This window comes from Zosterops lateralis (assembly GCF_965231275.1).
Source record: "Zosterops lateralis genome assembly, chromosome: 6".
Lineage (NCBI taxonomy): Eukaryota > Metazoa > Chordata > Aves > Passeriformes > Zosteropidae > Zosterops > Zosterops lateralis.
Window position 1 is genome coordinate 2,015,209 of NC_139761.1, and position 16,959 is coordinate 2,032,167.

At 44.0% G+C, this 16,959-nt stretch overlaps 1 protein-coding gene across 1 annotated transcript in view; it reads right to left on the minus strand.

Annotated features, from left to right (window-relative positions):
• The window catches only part of SOS2 (SOS Ras/Rho guanine nucleotide exchange factor 2), a 42,081-nt gene extending 28,721 nt beyond the window's left edge, over positions 1–13,360 (minus strand). Inside the window, exons 1-2 of the mRNA XM_083863794.1 lie at positions 13,271–13,360; positions 664–789 (exon numbers count right to left, since the gene is read on the minus strand). Of these exons, the coding sequence (XP_083719920.1) occupies positions 664–789; positions 13,271–13,357 (213 nt within the window). The 5' untranslated portion in view covers positions 13,358–13,360. The remainder of the gene's footprint in view (positions 1–663; positions 790–13,270) is intronic.
• Between the last annotated feature and the right edge of the window lie 3,599 nt (positions 13,361–16,959).

Genomic DNA, 16,959 nt, shown 5'->3' on the forward strand with positions numbered 1-16,959 from the left:
ACAGAGACATCATTTTGGATGAGGCAAAAAATCCTGGACCTAAAATTAATTAATTACTAGAGCCCTACAAAGCTCTATCAGGTCCCAGCCACACTGAAGCATTTTCTCCCTCCAGACTCCATTAAACCCTCATTTTGCAATGATGACACCAAAGCTGACAGCTGCAATAATACAAGAGCCTCAGTGAGTCCAATAAAGTCCCAGGAACATCCAACTCTGTTCCCTCAGCTGCACAATCCAGGCCTGACAACAGTAACCTTTCATTGAAATATTTCAATTTTTTTTCTTGCATATTGATGTCAAAAAAGTAGGAAAATTTTTAAATCCATTGTGCATTTGACGGCAGAAAACCCTCTGAAGCATTTTGCATTTCCACAATTTCTATCCTGAAGCACTGGGTAAGAAAATGAGTTTCCAGTTAAATTTGCTTATAAAATCAGAGTATCCCAGAATAGTTTGGGTTGCAAGGGACCTTATGGATCATCCAGTTGCAATCTCTGCCATGGGACACTTTCCACTATCCCAGGTTGCTCCAAACCCCATCCAACCTTCCAGGGACAGCCACAAAGTCCTGTTAGGAAACTCTGTGCATTCCAACCTGCATTTCCCAAAACATCCCAATTAATTTCAGTGATTCCTTGTTTCTGCAGCCTCCAGTCCTACCTCCACATCCTGCACAGTCCGTGGCTGGGCGATGCACAGTTTGTTCAGCAGCTGCAGGATCAGCTCCTCAATGTAATAGAGGGAATCTTCCTTTGCTGACAGGTTGGGGTGAACCTGCTGCTGCACCTGCCCAAAGGAATTCAAAGAATTAGGATTTTATTTTTTTTAATTTTTTTTTCATGGAAAGCTGTGCCTAAAAATGAATCTCAGTAAAAACAGAATAACTCTGGATTGCAGCTCTGCAAATTCACACGCTTTTAATATTTCTCACAACTTTTCCTCTGGAGTTAAGGTGGTAAAATTCCAATTCCTGCCAAGTTGGCACCTCTGTGCAATTACAAACTCCGTGTTTTTTGCCATTGTGATGGGAAGGAGTGTCAAGCCAAGGCAGATTCCTGCCAGCACTGAAGTGAAACCATCCCTGTGGGTAACTCTGAATTACTCATGGCCTGAATGAGTAATTGCAGTGACGTTACCAACCCTAATGAGTTGATAAGTGATGGAGTCACTCAGTACCTGCAGCAGCAGCTCACCCTGCCTGGGTGATGAACACAGGAGCAGCACAGACCCACCAGGGAAAAGCAAGGAAAAGCTGACTCCCACCTCTCTCCAAGGCAAGGCAGGATAATTTCCTTTTATCTCACTTTAAGGAGATTAATCCCAGCTTTGGTTTCTCAGGCTAAACTGGAGCAGACAACCAAAACAGTCAGCCTCAGCATGTGCCCATACAGAGAGGGGTACAATAACTCATCCTGGGTCAGAAGGGCTTTTCTTCTACTAAAAATCCCCCCCACCAAACCACCCTGCCTTAAAAAGAATAATTAAAAAAATACCACTCAGGGGTTGGTCTCCATACTCAGTTTTCCCTGGCAGCCTCTCAATCAGGAAAGTGCTCACTAGATCTCAAACTACAGCCAAAAGATTCGTAAGGAATACAATCCAGGGAAATTCCCTCCTCTCCCCACACAAATTCCATGTAAATCACCTCAAAAAAATTCATCATCTGACATACTCACATTGCTGTTCACAGGACAAATGGGGAGGCAGTTTCTTGGGATAACACACAAACATCTTTGGGCTGAATTCTGAAATACAGCCCCTTCCAAAGCCCATGGAGCAGTTCCCAAAAACTGGGGGGTCCTGAGAGCCTCCTCCAAATTAAGGAGAATCCCAGAATGGTTTGGGTTGGAAAGGACCTTAAAGATGAACCTGTTCCACTCCTGCCATGGCAGGGACACCTTTCCCTATCCCAGGTTGATCCAAGCCCATCCAGCCTGGCCTGGGACAATTCCAGGGATCCAGGGGCAGCCACAGCAAATCTGGGCACCCTGTGCCTCCCCACCCTCACAGCCAGGAATTCTCACCTAACCCTGCCCTGTCTGAGTTTGAATCCAGCTGCTCAGTCTTGTTATAAAGTTATTTTATAGTCCTGTAAAGGTAATTTTGCTTTCTGCGCCTCCAACACGAATCTCTGCTTTACACAACTGATTCCTGACATGGACACAAGAAAGAAAGAATCCTCAAGAAAACCAACCCCACTCCTTGAAAACTCCTACTTAAGGCAGCAGGTTCTCAACAATAGCCAGGGCATTTTTGTGCTTTTCCTGAACATGAGAGTTGAATTCCCCAAACAATGGCAAAGCAGGAAGTGCCGGGTTAAGGTCCTGCCACGAGTCCCTCCGAGAGCTCCACGACAGCAGAGCAGGACCCAGCAAGGAAATCCAGGGAAATTCTGTGTCCCTGCACTGAACCCTTAATGATGCTCCAGAGAACTGACAAGAACAGGAACAGTGAGAAGAGGAGGAAGACCAGGAGAAGATGGGAACTCCCATTCCTTGATCAGACTGCAGCTCTTCTCCTCCCTCCACTTATTTCAGATTTCACTGCACAAAAAATTATTTCATTTGTACCTGATTCAGCTCCAAGGTCTGAACACCTCCTGCCACATTCTCCTAAACTTTCCTGGGAGCACACGGATGTCCAGGAGCAGCAGAGGAGCACAGAGCCCTCCTTTGACACTGACAGGGAATCTCTGCTTCATTTTAGGAACAGAAATCATGGAATTCTGGAATAGCCTGCCTTGGAAAGGACTTGTAACAACTGCCATGGGCAGGGACACTTTCCACTATCCCAGGCTGCTCCAGCCTGCCCTTGGGCACTGCCAGGGATCCAGGGGCAGCCACAGCAAATCTAGGAATTCCATCCCAGCCAGGAATTCCTTCCCAATCTCCCCTTTCCCAGTTTGAAGCCATTCCCTGTGTCCTGTCCCTCCATCCCTTGTCCCCAGTCCCTCTCCAGCTCTCCTGGAGCCCCTTTAGCCCCTGAAAGAGGCTCTGAGCTCCCCCTGGATCCTCCTCTCCCAACACTCCCAGCCTTTCCTCACAACTGTTCCATCCCCTAAATCATCTCTAAGTCCTGGAGTCAATTTTCCTCCAAAAGGAGCAAAGCCAACAGCAAAGCCCAGCATGTCCTGGTGGACACAATTCTCCCCAAAGGATCTGGAAGATCTGCTGCCACTTGAAATGAGTCTGCAGCATCTGAGAGGTCCCAGAGGTGTCTCTGCACTCCCTGCCTTTCACAGAATTATTTGGACATAAATTGCTAAGAAAAAAAAAACAAAAAAAAAAACAACCCAATTTCATTTCGAGACAGTGTTTTGTTGTTTTTTTTTCAGAGCAAAACAAAAACGCTGTAAGGAAAGCTGTGCAGCAGCTGATCAAATCAGATGCCACTGGAGCAAGGACAAAACATTTATTCTTTACAGAACTCCCTAAAGCCTGGCTGGGAGGACTGGAAAAGCAAGGAGAGACTGCTAGGAGCACTCAATGTATGGAAAAAAAAAATCAGGAAAAATTACTGGGGATGGAACTCACAGAAGGGACATTCACTCATCTCTGCTTGAGGCTGAAATATCTGAGCACAATTTATATCAACTGGCATGGAATAAACTCACCAGAGCTACACAAGGCTGAATTTGGTCTGCTAATTGTTTATTTTCAGGGTCAAAACACCCTTCAAAAACCCTCAAGGTGTTGCACTGAACAGTGAGATTTCTGAGCAGAAGGGAGCACAGAAAACAGATTTTTTTATTGTTTTATCTCTGAATCAGCAGAATGTCTGATGTCATTAAAAGGAGATTAGGATTAGCAGAATTAACTAATTTTTACAGTGTCATTCACACAGGTTTAATCTAAGTTGTCCCAATGTAAAGAAATTAAATAACAGGTGCAAGAGTGGCATTTAAACTTGGCCTTAAGGCCTTTTATTTTATGTTGAAATTCCTAAACTGCTCCTTCTCTTGCTCCTCAATTTTCCCTCTTCTCCCACCTTTCCAAAGTGCATTTGATGAATATTCTCAAAAATTCCTTCTCAGTGAGATGTTATTAATCCTCAGAGCAAGGAGTCTGTTCAGAAAATATGAGGATGAAAACTTTTCATGGATAGAAATGGTATTAAAACTAGAAAAAAAACTGATTTTTTTTTTTTTTTAACCAATATAATGGCAGGGTTAATTTTGAAGCCCAGGAATTCTGGATCTTAGACTTGGGGAAATCCAGAGTATAAAACAAATTATCCAAAGGTTCTATTTGAAATGACCAAAAGCTGAGGGGAAAAAAAAAATAGAGTCAAAACTGCAAAAAACTTCTTTTTAGCCTTTTCTGAGACAAACCAACAGCTTGGCTACAACACCTAAATAATTTTTTTCCTTAATAGATTATTTTGATAGTAAAAACACATCCAGAAAGCTCCAGTAAGAGATTTTTCATTTAAAAAGCCCCCAAGAACAGAAAATTCCCAAATCCATGAGGTGCACATTCCACCACAAAAATATGGATTCATAGTCCTGAAATATTTAGTAAAAAAATCTCCCACTTTTCTACTCATATTCAAAACAACATTTTGAGAAAATGGAATTCTGGTGTTACCTGAGATTTCAGAACGAGAAGTTTCTAATTTTAAAAGTCTGAGTTTTAATTTCTTCCTCCTAAAGATAACCCTGACCATGAGAAACACAATTTTATTTAAAAATTTTCATTTTTAATCCCTCCTCTGGATGATGCTCCAGAGGAAGGAGGGAACCAAATGGAACAACTTAAAGGCTTCTCTTGCTCTTATTCACTCAAAAAGAACTGCACTGATATTCCCAGTTTTCCAGCATTATTCTTTAGAAAGAACCACAAAGATTTAAATACCTGGAGAGAAATCCCCAATAAAAATGCACTGTCAACTTTAAAAAAAATAACCACACTGATTTCTTATTTTATTTTTGGCTGGCCTGTCTTTCTTCAATCAGACTGAGAGAGGAACAGCATGAAAAAATCTCTCAAGTAAAACAGAATTTTTATCTACATACAGCATTTGGCTTTTTTTACTGCAAAAAAACCCCCTTGAAGCATGGTTAGCCAAATAAAATTATCCCTCAACTGACTGTACAGGGGTATTTAAAAAATCATCTTACACCACCACTTCAGTGAAAATGTAAATTTTTTTTTCCCCATCTTTAGCTATTTAAATAATCTTCTGCAATATATTTTAGTTGAAGGGAGGAATGATGGGTGGTACAGACAGGATTTGACTCTGAAACAGCATCAAAGACTGTCCTGAAATCTCCTGGGAAGGCTCCTTGGTGCCCAGAAGAAAAAAAAAAGAAAAAAAAATTAATAATGACACAAATAGACACAAATTCTTCTTTCTCCAGTTAATTGTTGTTTCCTCTTTTACGGAGTCATGAAGCAGCTAAAATGTGGGTTTGTTTACATGTACACAAACTATATATACACATTTTAATCTTCAAAACCTGACAGAAAAATGAAGTGTTTGGATTTTATCCATGCACATCAAATGGTTTCTTTAAATTGAGATAAACCCTGAGGGAGGCTCTGCCCTGTGACAGGGGAGGGAAACACCATGGTCAGCTGTGCCCTCATCTGAATTAATGCTGAGAACTCCTAATTCTCCCAAAATTCTTCCACATGGAGCTGGGAGAGGCTCAGAATTCAGCACTCATGGGCTCCTTCTTCCCACTTTTTACATCCCAAGGAAAATGGTTCAGCGAGGAAAATGGGATTATTCAAACCTGGATTTTGAATCTCAGGATGGTCTGGGTTGGAAGAGACCAAATTCTCCCAAAACTCTTCTACCTGGAGCTGAGAGAGACTCTGAATTCAGCACTCATGGGCTCCCTCTTCCCATTTTTTACATCCCAAGGAAAATGGTTTAATGAGGAAAATTGAATTATTCAAACTTGGAATTTGAATCTCAGGATGGTTTGGGTTGGAAGGGACCAAATTCTCCCAAAACTCTTCCACACGGAGCTGAGAGATGCTCAGAATTCAGCACTCATGGGCTCCTTCTTCCCACTTTTTACATCCCAAGGAAAATGGTTCAGTGAGGAAAACTGAATTATTCAAACTCGGATTTTGAATCTCAGGATGGTTTGCGTTGGAAGGGACCAAATTGTCCCAAAACTCTTCCACATGGAGCTGAGAGAGACTCTGAATTCAGCACTCATGGGCTCCCTCTCCTCACTTTCTACATCCCAAGGAAAATGGTTCAGCAAGGAAAACTGGAATATTCAAACCAGGAATTTGAATCCCGGGATGGTTTGGGTTGGAAGGGACCAAATTGTCCCAAAACTCTTCCACATGGAGCTGAGAGAGGCTCAGAATTCAGCACTCATGGGCTCCCTCTCCTCACTTTCTACATCCCAAGGAAAATGGTTCAGTGAGGAAAACTGAATTATTCAAACTCGGAATTTGAATCTCAGGATGGTCTGCGTTGGAAGGGACCAAATTCTCCCAAAACTCTTCTACCTGGAGCTGAGAGATGCCTCATGGGCTCCCTCTCTCCACTTTTTACATCCCAAGGAAAATGGTTCAGCGAGGAAAATGGGATTATTCAAACCAGGAATTTGAATCCCAGGATGGTTTGGGTCAGAAGGGACCTTAAATCCCATCTCATTCCACTCCTCTGGGACACCTCCCACTGTCCCAGGTTGTTCCAAACCCCATCCAAGCTGACCTTGGGCACCTCCAGGGATCCAGGAGCAGCCACAGCTTCTCTGTGCCAGGACCTCCCCAGGGAACAATTCCTATAATGTGGCGACAGTGAAGACCCTCAGAGCGATTTCTCCATGACCCAACTGAGATGATATTAAAAAACCAGGGAGAAGAGAGGCCATGGAGGCAGGAAAGGCACTGAGTAACCCTGGGGAAGCACTCCTGGCTCAGAGGGAAATCAGTGAGGTCATTAAAACAGCAAACAACAGACTGCACAGCTCCTCTGGAGGAGATTAGATAAGGGCAAAGAGGGAGGTGAAAACCCAGGAGGAGACATTGCAGGAGGTGATGAGAGGATGGGAAAAGCACAGATTGCGATTGGGATTGGGATTGGAGCCCAGTGCTGAGGGGTAAAGGCACCACAATGAGGTGAATCACAGCACCCAAACCTCTGGAGGGTTTTAATTCCTGTGCCTGTTCCCCAAGCCAAGGCAAACACCAATTCCCATTTCCACCTGAACAGCACAGGTGGGGAAATGTTCCCTGTGCTGGAGCTGCCAAGGGAAATCACAGCGTTCCCATTTATCCACCCTCATCTCACACCAGGGCCTGAAAAACCCTCCTGTTACAGTTTGCCAACCACAGGTTCCTGTGTCAGGAACTTTGTGCAAACAAAACAAAGCATGAAAATAATAAGATTTAAGTTAAAGGATACAGGCTGATGCATCCATAGAATCTCAGACTGGTTTGGGTTGGAAGGGATTTTAAAGCCCATCACATCCTAAATCACCTTCCACTAGACCAGGTCACTCAAATTCATGTTTAGAGCAATTAAAGTTGCAAAGATTCAGGTTTTTGAGCTCAAATAAATAAATTTATGAGAAGCTAAATGACCTAAGAGATTTCAAACCTAAATGTAACTGTTATTTTAAAGCTTCTTAACCAGCAATTTTCCTGTTGGAATTATAATGCATTAAATAATAATAGATGCTAATGAAATTAGAGTGTTTTAAATAATAAACCATTATAATGAGGCTAAAATATATTAAATTATTGTAACTCACAGAGAGCCTGATCTTAAAATGAAAAAAATAAAGCTGGACACTCCTGCACCTCTTGACCTCAACCCCAACCCTGCAACCTCACACATCACAACACAGAAACTCCCACAGGTTTCAAAATACAGAAACACTGAACTAATGTAAACTTCAAAAAAAAAAAAAATCCTCAAAATGGTCTTTTATATCTGTCTGTGCAACGTTTGCTAAGAATAAACCCTTTAGTCATGCTCTAGAAATTTGATGAGTGGTCCAGAGCAATGGTGGAATTGTTTTAGAAAATGCAAATAGTGCCCAGTGCCAGGATTATCCCTGCAGAGCCCTGGGGTTTCACTGTTTCACAGGCTCTGCTTGTGGATCATGGAGGGAAAACCCAAACCAGGAATCCCCAGGAGATGCTCCTGAGCTTAGGTTAGAAAAATCAAAGAGCAAAGAACACACAGCTCTTGTTTTATACAAATACATTTCGGATTTGCAGGTGGATTTGCAAGAAAACAAATGATAATTATGGAATCCTGGAATGGTTTGGGTTGGAAGGGATTTAAAACTCATCCAGTTCCACTCCCTTCCCTGTGTCCTGGCACTCCAGGCCCTTATAAAATATAAGCTCAGGGCACACAAGAATATTTTAAGATGAATAAATCCATGTCTATAAATCTAACAACATATTCCTCACTATTTTCAAAAATACACACTAATTCTATGGGGCCACCTGGTTTATTTTTATTTTATTTTAAAAACCTGTTCCAAATACCTGGAACAGAAGTTTATTCCAAGTCGCAATGGAAGGTATTTGGTACAAATGAATTTTTCAACTACAACTCCCAAAAACCTTTTATGCAGCATCCAGGATATCAAAACTGGGACCTCCAGTGGGCTGGAGGGAGTGACACACTCTGAAATTCCCTCAGGAGTGGAATCCCATTCAATTAATTCATGAAGGATTGGAATCCCAGTATCAACCTGCAAAATAATTCCTACAGGACTGGAATCTCATTTAATAATCCATACAGGACTGAAATCCCAGCATCAAGCTGCAAAATTATTTATGCAGGATTGAAATCCCAGTATGAACCTGCAAAATAATTCTCATAGGACTGGAATTCCATTCGATAATTCCCACAGGATTGGAATCCCAGCATCAACCTACAAAATAACTCACACAGGATTGGAATCCCAGTTTCAATCTGGAAAATAATTCCCACAGGACTGGAATCTCATTTAAAAATTCATACACGACTGGAATCCCAGCATTAAGCTGCAAAATGGTTTATATAGGCTTGAAATCCCAGTAGGAACCTGCAAAATAATTCACATAGGACTGGAATTCCACTATGAACCTTCAAAATAGTTCTCACAGGACTGGAATTCCATTTTAAAATTCATACAGGACTGAAATCCCAGCATCAAGCTGCAAAATGGTTTATATAGGATTGAAATCCCAGTATGAACCTGCAAAATAATTCTCACAGGAATGGAATTCCAGTATGAACCTACAAAATAATTCTCACAGGACTGGAATCCCATTTAATAATTCATACAGGACTGGAATCCCAATATCAACCTGCAAAAGAATTCACACAGGACTGGAATCCCAGCATTAAGCTGCAAAATGGTTTATATAGGATTGAAATCCCAGTAGGAACCTGCAAAATAATTCATACAGGACTGGAATTCCATTCAATAATTCCCACAGGATTGAAATCCCAGCATCAACCTTCAAAATAATTCTCACAGGAATGGAATTCCAGTATGAACCTACAAAATAATTCTCACAGGACTGGAATCCCATTCAATAATTCATACAGGACTGAAATCCCAGCATTAAGCTGCAAAATGGTTTATACAGGATTGAAATCCCAGTAGAAACCTTCAAAATAATTCACACAGAACTGGAATCCCATTCAATAATTCATCCAGGACTGGAATCCCAGTCCTCAATCTGCAAAATAATTGACCCCTGGGAAGTTCCATCAGGAATTCAGCAAGGACAAGCTCTGGCACTGGATCTGTGCCGGGAAAGGTTGTCCCAAAACCAAAATGCAGCTTCAGAAAAAGGAGTTTTGCCATTTGACGTCTCTTACACCCCAGCAAAGGCCAAAAAAAAAAAAAAAAAAAAAAAAAAAAGCAAACCCAAACACCAAACAGGTGGAGAAATAAAAATTGGGGAGAGCAAAACCCTCCAGCAGCACAGGAGAAATAATCCCAGTCCCAAGGAAAGTCCCCAGTAACATCATTCCCACCCAGCACTGCAAACCCTCTGGGATTTCTGCTGCAGCAGCTCCCACATTTATCATTTATTCAATGAGAAACTGGGATCCCTAAATCATTAAAAATCAGCTCTCAGGTTCAAAGCCTTTATCAGGATCTGTCTGAGGTGATTTACCTGCTCCAAAGAGCAGCTCGAGTCACTAAATCTCAGTGATCACATAAAAAATATTCTTTTCTTCTATTTATTCACTTTGAAAGGACTTTTATATTGAATTACTCTCACTCCTTGTTAGATTTCCAGCACAGCAGCAGCAGAAAAGAAAGCGTTTTATTTATTTTAAGTGAATTATTTTGCATCCATTCCCAGCTTGTCCATCTCCCAGCTGGAACAGAGGCAATACATGAAAATTGTTTTTAATTTTTCAACTTACAAGGTTCCCAGGTAAGGAATGTGGGCATATAAATATATAAATTCTAATGTTTTTTCACCTAGTTTTGAGTTTTTCCTGAAGACTCCCATTCTAAGGTAAAATTTGGCACTCCCTACAAATCTTAAAAAGTATAAATGCATATAAAATATTGTTCAAAAGACAAATTATCATCTTTTTTTCATGTATTACAGTAAGAACTGATGTGTTTTACCATTTTTAAGTGTCCACTGCATAAAATGAAAGTAAAGCAAAAGTTTAAAAGTGGTTGGGAAAAAAGAAGTTGCCTTAAACTTGCTGAGTGCATAACAAAGCATGTTCTGGCCTTAAAATCCAAGGAATAAAGAAATATTCTTTATTGTTAGTGAACTGCATGGGCTCCTTATCCAGCCCCACAAATCTCTGTACATTTTAGATTGAAGTATTTTTCTCAATTCACAAAGAGAACCAAAATCTATCTTCTATTTCTGCCTGTGCTTTCTGTTTCTGTCCCCTTCAGGAAGTGCTCATTTAAAGGAAAAGCTTTCAGGAATGGGAAATAATGCCCAGGATATTAAAAACACAGTTTAAGAGTTAAAAAACTCCCTCTATTTCAGGTGTTTCTCCTCTGTTTCAGGTGTTCAACTAAAAAATTACTAAACTTTCTTTAAAGTTTTCATCACAAAGCAACCTGTTTGGAAAAATCACATCTCTCAGCTGGCAACAAGTGGATTTTTAAACTTCTTCAAGATAAAATCACAAACCACCTGCAAACAGCAGTGATGATGTTTAATTAATTGGGGAATTAAGAGAAAAATTGAGGTTTTCACACTCTGAATTCAGTGCCAAGTTCTTCAGCTCCCCTAGAAATATGGAATAATTATTTTGGATAATCTCCTGCTCATTTTAAGATCTCCCCAGTGCTTATTTTGCAGAGTATGTTTTAGATGTGTTAAAGCTTCCCCAGCAGCCTGACAATGATCCAATTTGGGGCTGACTCAGTGATACTGAGCAGAAATTCACATTACAGCCCTGATTGCCTCAGCTCCAGGGTGGGTCCTGCACACAAGGAACTTTCCCAAGGAGAAAAAAAAAACCAACAAAAACTGGCTATAAGCAAATCCACATTTTTACAGGGAGTCACTGGAATCACAACCCTGTTTCTTCTGCTTTGGGAAGTTGAAATTCCTGCTTTTTTCACCAAAAGCAAAGGCACAAATAAAGGATAAAGCAGCACGAATCCAGCAGCTTTGGGAGTATCTGTATTTTAGGATGTGAATTTTAAGGGAATCTTTTTACAGCTGTTTGGGCAGATGCTGGGTGGTGTTAAGGGGCTGCTTCAGGTCAGATTATTATTTTTTTTTCCAGGAAAAGAACAGCCTGGGATTCTCTAAGACACTGAAAAGCAGCTTCTTGTGAGAAGGAGATTTTAGAGCAAAGAGCAGAAAATCCAGGATTCTTCAGACAGGCAATTAGTGGTTTCTGTGCCAGCCACAAAACTACTTAGACAGGCACCCCAAACAAATGCAAGTCTTTTATTCTATTTAAAATAAAAATAAAATAACGGAGAATCATTATCCAACAGCATCACTACATCCATTCCTGGGGAAAAGAGACAAACCTGTCTAAAGGATTTGTGTGGCAGCACCAGAGATGGAGATCAGCAGGTAATTATGGTCAGAATTAGCAGCAGCAGAAAAAAAAAAAAAAAAAGTGTTTTATTTATTTTAAGTGAATTATTTTGTAAGGATGTGCTTGTCCATCTCCCAGCTGGAATGGAGGCAATACATAAAAAAGTGCTTTTCATTTTCCACCTTACAGGATTCCCTTGTAAGATTGGACCTTTGCAAAGGACACAGAGCAGGGCACTGCTGCCTCCAGTCTCAAATTAACTCAGTCCCTGCATTATTAAGGGTGTCTTATGGATGTGGGGATGGGCTGGAGATTCCCTAAAATCCTAAAAATACGGATTCACCTCCTGTGTGTGCTTTTCCAGAGGGGTTTCTCTCAGTTGTGCAGGGGGATGGGGTGTCATAGAGTGGGTTTAGGAAGGGAATGAAGGAAAGGTGAAGGGAGGAATGAAGGAAAGGATGAAGGAAAGGGATGAAGGAAAGGGATGAAGGAAAGGGATGGAGGAAGGGATGAAGGAAAAGATGAAGGAAGGGAGGAATGAAGGGATGAAGGAAGGGAAGGATGAAGGAAAGGATGAAAGAAGGGAATGAAGGAAAGGATGAGAGGAAGGATGAAGGAAGGGATGAAGAGAAAGATGAAGGAAGGGAGGAAAGAAAGATGAAGGAAGGGATGAAGGAGGAAGGATGAAGAGAAGGATGAAGGAAGGGATGAAGAAAGGGAATGAAGGAAGGGAATGAAGGAAAGGATGAAGGGAATGAAGGAAGGGAATGAAGGAAGGGAAAGAAGGAAAGGATGAAGGGAAGGAATGAAGGAAGAGATGAAGGGAAGGAAAAAGGAAGTGATGAAAGGAAAGATGAAGGAAGGGATGAAGGATGCCATTCCCTTGCACACAAGTAATTTTACCAGGGTGCCCAGATTGGCTGTGGCAGCCCCGGATCCCCGGCAGTGCCCAAGGCCAGGCTGGACACTGGGGTTTGCAGCATCCCGGGACAGCAGAAGGCGTCCCTGCCATGGCAGCGAGCTGACACCAAACGAGATGTAATATCCAACCCAAACCAGTGCGGGATATCAACCCCTGGACTCCAGAGCCCCAATTACAGCGGAGAGCGAACTTTTAGGGACAGAGCAAGCAGCGCCCCGTGTCCCTCAGGGCGTCCCTCAGGCTGCGGGCCCGGGGCAGGGCTGGGGGGTACCGGGGCAGGGCTGGGGGGTACCGGGGCAGGGCAGGAGGCCGCGGCAGGGCCCGGGGCAGGGCAGGGGGTACCGGGGCAGGCTCCGAGCAGGTGCCGAGGGCACTGACCTTGCGCAGGGCGGGCACGAAGAGGCCGCGCCATTTCGGGCCGTTCTCCTCGCCCAGGAACTCGTAGGGCTGCGGCGGCGGCTGCATGGCGGCCGCTCCGCATCGGGGCCGGCCCGCCGCGGTGTGGCTGCTCACCCGCCCGGCCGCACCGCCATGGCTCGGCGGGGCTCGCTGGGGGCTCGGCGGGGCCGCTCGGGGCGGGCGGGGGTCGGGTCGGGACGGGCCGGGCCGGGCCCCGCTGGTTGCGGCCCCGCTGCCGCCGCCGCCCGCGGCCGCCGCCCTGTGCGCCTGCGCCGCCCGCCCCGCGCGCCCCCTGCCGGCCGCGCCAGGAACTGCGGGCACCGCGCGGGGACGGCGGCTCTGTACCCGGGATGTTTCCTTGCCTGGGGGAGATTCTCCGCCCGGGGATGGATGGTTCCTTACCTGGGGAGATTTCGCTACCTGGGGGATATTTCCCTGCCCAGGGATGGCTCTGTTCCTGGGGATATTTCCTTACCTGGGGATGGATGGTTCCTTACCTGGGGAGATTCCCTACACAGGGGAGATTCCCTGCCCGAGGGATGGTTCCTCACCTAGGGGAGAATCTCTTGCCTGGAGGAGATTTCCCTGCGCGGGGGATGGTTCCTTACCTGGGGATATTCCCTGCCCGGGGATGGAGGGATGGAGGGATGGAGGGATGGAGGGATGGAGGGATGGAGGGATGGAGGGATGGAGGGATGGAGGGATGGAGGGATGGATCCCTGCCTGGGGAGATTCCATGCCCGGGGATGTTTCCTTTTACCAGGAGGATATTCCCTGCCCGGGGGATGTTTCCTTACCTGGGTTTATTCCCTGCCAGGGGAAGGTTCCTTACCTGGGGAGATTTTCCTGCCAGGGGGATGTTACCCTGCCCAGGAGATAGTTCCTTAACTAGGGGGGATTTCCTTACCTAGAGGATATTCTCTGCACAGAGGATATTTCCCTGCGTGGGACATGTTTCCTTACCTAAGGAATATTACCTGCCCAGGGGATGATTCCTTACCTGGGGATATTTCCCTATCTGGAGAATATTGTCCTGCCCAGGGGATGCTTCCCTACCTATGGGATATTTTCTTGCCCAGAAGGTATTTCCCTGCCCAGACATTTCCCTACCTACAGGACATTTCCTTGCCCAGAGGGTATTTCCCTACCTGGAGGAGATTTCCTTGCCTAGGGGATGTTTCCCCACCTCGGGATCATTTCCCTCCCTGGAGGATATTCCCCTACCTGGGGAATAAAATTCCTGGGGGAAATTCCCTTCCTAGAGGAGATTTCCCTGCCTGGAGGGTATTCCCTACCCCAGAGGGTATTTCCCTACCTGGAAGCAGTTTTTCTGAAGGCTCTTTCCCTCCTTTCCTTGAGGCAGTTTCCATCCCTGCCTGAGGCTGTTCCTCTCCCTCCCTGGAGGTTGTTTTATTTTTCCTACCTGGATGCTGTTTCCCTCCCTCTGGGCTGTGTTTTACACTGATTTTCCTACCTGGAGGCAGTTTTCCTTCCCACCTGGAGGATGTGACTCTCCTTACCTGGAGATCTGTGCCTTTTCCTACCTGGAGGCTCTTCCCATCCTTATGGGAATTCTCTTCTTCCTATTTGGAGGTTTTTTCCTCCCTATTTAGAGACTGTTTTTTTACCTGGAAGGAGTTTCTCTCCCTATTTGGAGGCTTTTCTTCTTCCTGCTTGGAGCCAGTTTTCCTCCCCAGCTGGAGGATGTTCTTTTCCCAATCTGGAGGCTGTTTCCATCTCTGGAGACAGTTTTCCTCCCTCTTTGGAAGATGTTTTCCTACCTGCCAGCAGTTCCTCTCCACACCTGGAAGGAGTTTCTCTCCCTTTCTGGAGGGAGTTTCCCTCTCTGCTCCAGAGATCACCATTCCCACCATTGCCTTCACCCAAATCCAGCCAAATTTTTCCCTCATTTCCCTCCTGACACCAAAATATTCAAATCTCACACCTTATATTCCCTCCACTCCTCATTTTAAGACTTGCCCACAGAGGGAATGGATAAATTAAACCAAAGGGAGGGAAAAAAAAGTGCCTTCCTGCCAGTAAAATTGTGATCCTTCTTTGTGACAGGTTTCCTGGAGGAGCCTGATGCTTCCAGAGGCAGAAACTGCTCCTTCTGCTCCAGAGCAGCCTGGGAGGCTCCCAAAAAATATTTATTTCTGTGGGAAAATGCTTGTTCCTCAAACCCAAACTGTGTGCAAAAAGAAAAAGGAATAATGGGATAATGGTGGCACATCCCACAGACCCACAGTTCCTGCTCCTTCCAGAGTTTAGGACTTGCTGGGCACTGGTTTAGAGGGAATATTGGGAAGGAATTGTTCCCTGTGAGTGCCCAAGGCCAGGCTGGGCAGAGTTTGGAGCAGCCTGGGATAGTGGAAGGGGTGAAATGGGATGAGATTTAAGATCCTTCCCACTCCAAACCACTCTGGGGTTGTATAATTCTGTAACGCTTTTGGGGGGAAAAAAATTGTGTTTGTCCAAACATTTATTCAGAGTTTCAGGAATTCTCATCCCACCTGTCCCAACAGGCCCAGCTCAGCCTTCAGAGTGAGGAGAGGCTCTGAGGTGTGAGAAACACAGATAAGACAATTTAGGAAGACAAGTTTGGTCATGTGTCCCCCTCCTGAAGGAATTCCTGTTGCACACACAGTGATGTCCTGCCTAATTCAGCTGAGAATGAACAAATCCCAGTGAAACTTGTCTCTGAGTCAGGAGAAATACACAGCATTAAAAAAAAAAAAAAAAAAACAACCCACCAGACTATTTTAATCATAAAAGCACATTTATGAAATCATCCAAGTGAGGCTTATTTGGAAAATAAATTAAAACATTTTCACACTTTGTGAGCAGCAAGATTGATGCCTGAAATCCTGACATCATCATCTCTGAATTAATTTTTATAACAAAAGTGTAAAAACTCTTATCTCTGAAAAAAAAAATCTATTTTCACAGAATACTTCATCAAGGTTTATAATTTACCCTTCAAATAAACTTGACCCCCAAAACAATCATCACCTGAGAGGAAAAAGCACCGCAGGCAGCACAGGGAAATGCTGACTTAGGACTCCCCCTGCTCTCTGCCTGCTTTGCATTTTAATGTTCTTTTCTTCTGTTGATACATGTCAGGGCCACACCCCGTGTGGGAGGAAGTGGCTTTTGCAATCCTTTTGTAGGATTTACCGTTGATAGGCAACACTTGTGGCAGGGAGGGAGGACAGGATTGTTCCACTGTGGGAAGTTTGGCACAGCCCCCTGGCACTGCAAGGCTTGGGAGAGCTGAATCTCTGCCTGAAGGGATCAAAACTTTTGCTCTGGAAGGGTTGGTATTGGAATTTCCAGCGGTCAGTTTGCTGGTGAAGTAGATTTTACCAGGAGAAAAAATAAGGAAAAATAGAAATTTAAAGAAAAAAGGAAGGTTAAGCCATTTTTCTCCCCCTCAAAAAAGTGTTTTCAATCTGTACAGTAAAATCAGCCTCACAGCTGCCCCCCGTGTAACCCACTCCCATCAGAGGAGCTCAGAAAAAAACTTCTTAAGGAAAAATTTGTGTCCAATTTTCTGACACAAACACCCCACAATTACCTGAGTTACCCAACACCCTGGGAGCCTCTGCTATAAAACTCTCAATACTTTGTCCCTGAGGCCACAAAATTCTGCAGGACACTCCCAGATC